The 5459-nt window shown below is 30.8% G+C and overlaps 1 protein-coding gene across 1 annotated transcript; it reads left to right on the top strand.

Annotated features, from left to right (window-relative positions):
• Positions 1-748: 748 nt before the first annotated feature.
• Positions 749-5220, top strand: LOC100175130 (kelch-like protein 12; the record flags this gene model as incomplete). Its single annotated transcript, XM_009860890.3, is given in 5 exon segments — positions 749-810; positions 1148-1288; positions 1952-2113; positions 2351-2483; positions 3552-5220. Coding segments are annotated over 5 exon segments (613 nt in total), but the record flags the coding sequence as incomplete, so codon positions are not given.
• Between the last annotated feature and the right edge of the window lie 239 nt (positions 5221-5459).

Below are 5459 nucleotides of genomic sequence, written 5' to 3'. Positions count from 1 at the left end.
CTATTCCTTTTGTTTGCACCTAGTTTTAGAACTCATTGTGTTTGAATTAGAATCTGTTTCTTTATTGTATACTGAATTGCAGCTTAGTTAATTATTGTCTGCATTTTTGTCGTAATCATTTTAATATCAATATTGAGTCATAATTCTACTTTTATTTCACCATAGATGAAAGATTCGAGTTCATGATTGTGGGTGGTTATGACACAAGGAAACTTGTTCAAATTTATGACGTTGTTGGGAAACAATTGAGAGAAATAAAGGTCGGTTATTCAAGTGTTTTATATTTTGTATTACTTCACATAGTGCTTCAATCATGGAGATTATTATATTATTATTATATTGCCAAAACATATCCGTTTTAAATATATCCAATTTAAATAATATCCAATTTAACACCAATAACTATTTAACTGCCACAGAGTGTTTTATGTTGTGTATTATTCCACCTATAGTGTCCTACTTTTAATAATTTCAAATCAAATATTTCAAATTTGGTCTCACCATTGTAGATAAATGGGCTGTTAAGATATTTGACATAAAAAATAACAGGTGATTTTCAAAACTTCATAATCATGATTCGTGAATATGACCTATCATGAGTCAGCTAATGATGTCATTTTTATCCACAGTCAACCTTGTATGAAAGGTCTGGTTCAACCAGTGTGAAGATAAACAACCATGTTTATACGGCTGGTGGTGATGATTCCAACTTTGTTGAATGTTTAAATTTAATCCAAGTTAATGTTGGTTGGTACGAGGTGGCATCTATGAAGGAACAACGATGCGGTGCAGCATCTGCTGTGTTGAATGGTTGGTTCCTTATTATGTTTAACAATATATTGATGGATTATTATTGTAGAAAAATAGTGGTTTAAAGTTGAAATCCTAATAAGAGAGCTGAACTCTAATAAAAGGACACGTGTATTCTAATTATACAAACATTAGTATTGTCGCCTGAAAGCATTAACTTGTGTCAAGGTAAACTAAATCTAAATGTCCTATAGATTAGGATTAATTATAAAATATTTAAGTAAAAGGAATGTTTCTTCGGTTGCTTTATAAAGCTACAGACATGTCCAATACCAAATACGTGAAATTATTTTCCATTCTAAATTTATTAGTAATGTAACACACATTTATATTACAGATCAAATGTGTGTAACAGGAGGATGTGGTGGTAGTAATATATTATCATCAGTTGATTTATACAATCCAGTGGTGAATACATGGACAAACATTGCTCCAATGAAAACGGAACGATGTGAACATGCTCTTGTTTCTTATAATGGTTGGTATAATAAATATAAATGTAATGATAAAGTGGGCTGAATATGAACAGTAGCATGTGCACAATGATTTTTGGCTTGGTAAGTTTAGATCCTTTTTCACAAAACAGTTAATCTGGTTCTTGTTGTTCTTTGCCAGTTTAGTCCTAAATTTCTTGACTAAACTTAAAACCTAAAACTTATTCATAATTGATGATGGTTCTTGAGTTTTAAAATCCTGTGACAGTTATACACTATTGTAAAACATGTAATACACCTTAAATATTATGATCACAATCGTTGCAATATTAGCAGTTGAACGTCTTTTTTTTAAAGTTCAATTAGTGAGTAAATAACATTAAAGAACTAAACCAATACTGACTGTGTCGGACGTAAAAAATCTAAAAAATAAACTTTTACATAATAGTCTTATTATTCGTTTATATTATATCTGATTATTGAAATGGTAACACCAGAGCACTCATTATAGCTATATGCTCTCTTGTTAATCTTATATGAAAATATAGTTTTCTTATCAATAATTTTTACATTTTATTTCATCAATAATCTACATTGTTACATCAAATTTGTTTTTATGATGAATATTTTCTTGTCGACAAAACAATAAAATATTTTTATTTGATGACTGTTGTTATTATTCAAACAATACTATTGTTGTCATACAGGCCGCTTGTTCGCATTTGGTGGAGTTATTGGTAATCCGATTGGTTTGGAGTCAATGGAAAGTTACGATCCAAGAGAAGGGAAATGGAAATCACTAAAACCAATGAATAAGAAAAGATCTGCATTGTGTGGTGTTGTTTACAATGATGAGATTTACGCCATTGGTTCGTTGTTTATTCTATATATAAACAAGTTATTAATGATGTCACAGTGTACCATTATGTTGTGATAAACCAAATATACCAGGCAATCATGAAATATTTTACACTGTTATATTCAGGATACATCTTACTATTTCTGACTTGCCTAATTTTATAAAAGAAATGGTACCAATGGATTACCCTATACTTTATGTGTCTTGTAAACTTATTATTAGTTTGCTTAATTATTTATTTATTAAGGTGGTATTGGATTAAAAAGCGTAGAGCGGTATAACATACGAACCAACACTTGGACCAATGTTAGCAGCTTGAACCACGTGCGAGATCGTTCTTGTGCTTGTGTTGTGAATGGGAAGATATACGTCATTGGAGGGTAAGTGGTCATGTGTTACTATAATTATGGTTGCTTTTACCCAGTTTGAATGCCCAGGGTGTTAGAAAACCTAACGCTGTATTGGCGTCCTCGCATTTACGCGATTAATTTAGTTCGAAGTAAACGTTCGTTCTGGTCAAAAACGTCTCATCATCAGCCAAATAGCATGGTTAATACAAATTTACGGCAGGCATGAATGTAACTTTCCTCCTCAAGCACTGGTGTAAAGTATTTATCAAATCCAACAAACTATCGGGACCTGTTTCTTAGATCAGGCTTGGCATGCGGCAAACTTTTGCCAATTAACAATAATTTGTGAAACAAGAAAGCTGAGCTCTAATGGGAGGCCCCATGCATTTTGACTTTATTAAGAAAGATATATGTATATTCTGTGTGGGTGAGGTCCTGCAATGGGTCCGAGGATTTAGGCTTTGGGCCATTACCCCAAAGATATACTATACATACCCGATTCATAAAAGAAAAGCGAATTTAGTTGATCTCTATGTTGCTCTTAGACTTACCCTTCCAAAATACCGATTAAAAATGCAATTTTGGAAACCTCAGCAGTTTTTACAAGTTTTTTAGGTATTGGTAAACAATTTTTACATAAATTCTGTTCCAGTGCTGTTTATTATCCATATTTGTATGGATAATAAACATATTGTATTTGTACATAAATTATCCAACTTTCTTTTGCTGCTTTATGTTGTTTTACAGTGGTTTGGCCAGATTTTTTAATAAAAATAAATTTTAAATGAGAGATATTTTTTGACTTCATCAATTCGAAAAATCTTTTCAGCTGAGTAGCAAACTAACCAGGAATCCACTTTGCAATAGACACTTTATGTATATTTTGCCAAAAATCCCAAGTTTGACATAAGTACAAGTATTAGCACAAACACTTGTGTTACTACAAAGCAACATATCAGTCTAAAACAGAAAATCTGTTAAAATATATCTCGTTCCTAAAGGTTTTAAAACATTGTATCTATGTTTACATTGTCCATGCTACATATTCAATGTGTTTAAAAAATATACTGAGATAATGACCAAATTTAACTTATTTAGCAATGGTGTTGATGCATCAAGATCAATTGAGGCTTATGATGGAACAATCAATGAATGGAAGATTGAAACCAACATGGAGACATCAAGACATAATGCATCAGTTGTAGCTTTGTAAACAAAGTGAAAAATTGTTTTAAACAAGCTTTTCCGCTTCATACATTTACTAATTAAAAGTTAGTGCCATACTTTCATTTATTACATCACAATTCACTCTATGCACTTTAAATGTGTTCCATCAACCATAGAAGTATAAACAAGGCAACCAGATCAAGCAAATGAATTTATTTCAATCTGAGAAAAAAATGTTTCTAACGGAGGTGTTTTTCTTGGTTTAAACAACTTGTGTTCTATATTTTACTTGTAACCATTAACTGTGGTTGTTCTAATGTGTTTGAGCTTCCTGGCATTTGATGTTCTTTCCATGTATATTGTGATAAATGAACCACACAAGTTATCAGTGGGGACATCCTGGGGTGATAACATGGTTTGTCAAGACAATTATCAACAAGTATGATAATCACAACCCACAAACCAATCTATGCATTTCAATTCTGAGCTCTTCCAGATAAATCTAACTTTAAACAATTTATTTTGTAACTGTGTTGTATAATATTTTTTTAATGATTGTTTTCCCATAGTGCCAACATTTTATAATCAATATTTGTAGAAATCACTTTTAAGTAGTATGTATATACATATTTTAGCTTTTCTTAATTTCCCCATCACTATCCTGTCTTTGCAATTAAATTGTGAACTCATTGTTTTAATTAGAGTGTTGAAACAACTGGTAATAAAACTTGATTTTATATTTGTTAATATACAGTGTCAGAAGCAGTGTTCGCACTAATAATTCGCACAAAACATGAGATACGGCATAATGTATGGTAAATATGTGTGATAAAAATTAAGATAAAATGAAAAACAATTCATTTAATAAAACAAACAAGGTATGTGATTATTATTCATAAGAGAAGAGATGGAAAATATTCAGTAATAATAATAATGGTTTTTTCAACAACTACCGAGTTTTTATAAACAGTATTTATGTGGATGACATCTCAGTGATGATAAAATGTGATTATAAATAGTAACTTCTGGATGCTAAAGCATTTCTAGATTTTTTATCATTGTTCTGTTTATGCAATTAAATGGTACTCAATGTGCACCACCATATTTTATGATAAATTTTAGTCAAAAGTTTAGTTATACTGTTTTTTTATCGACTTCCCATTAAGGAACTCATTTGGTTAATAATTTTTTCTATGCCATTTTGCTAGATTATGTCGTTACAGAATCTTGATAAATGTTCGAAGTTAACCAGAACGGTGTTCCGGTAGTTGTGAGATAATTTAAACCCAGATTGCAATAAATTTAATTGCCTAGCTATCTGAATTAACTTATAGTTCCAGAAGCTCTGGTCTTACAAATTTAGCCATTGCTTCTATATAGATGTTGAAAAATTAAGATATTCCAATTTGGAAGGTGTTCACGCTTCTTTGTATTGAGACTTATTTTATGTGCAATCTTTTTCTTATTTTGATCTCAAAACTTGGTGTCCATGATTCATACTAGATTTACATTACAACTTATTTGTCATTTCATTTCTCTGAATTCTTGAAATTCAACATTTCTTTTGCGGATCGTAATAAATATTTTTTCGTGAAAATAATTAGATGCGATATATGTTGTTTGTAGGTGGGTTATGTATGGTGCTTTGTTGGCCAAAAATTAAGTTAAGATCTAAAAACCAGAGTCGGTATATAAACATATATATACAGACTCTGCTAAATATTAAATCTAAGCTTAAATTTGTTTGAGTTAAAACCATATGTTACTCAAACAGCAGTTTTTTTTTCTTCCTACTTAAGGCCAGTTTACACAAACCGCAAAGCATGCGAACGAAGGATA

Source organism: Ciona intestinalis, unplaced genomic scaffold (assembly GCF_000224145.3).
Source record: "Ciona intestinalis unplaced genomic scaffold, KH HT000559.1, whole genome shotgun sequence".
Classification (NCBI taxonomy): domain Eukaryota; kingdom Metazoa; phylum Chordata; class Ascidiacea; order Phlebobranchia; family Cionidae; genus Ciona; species Ciona intestinalis.
This window is presented reverse-complemented; position numbering and strand designations above follow the sequence as displayed.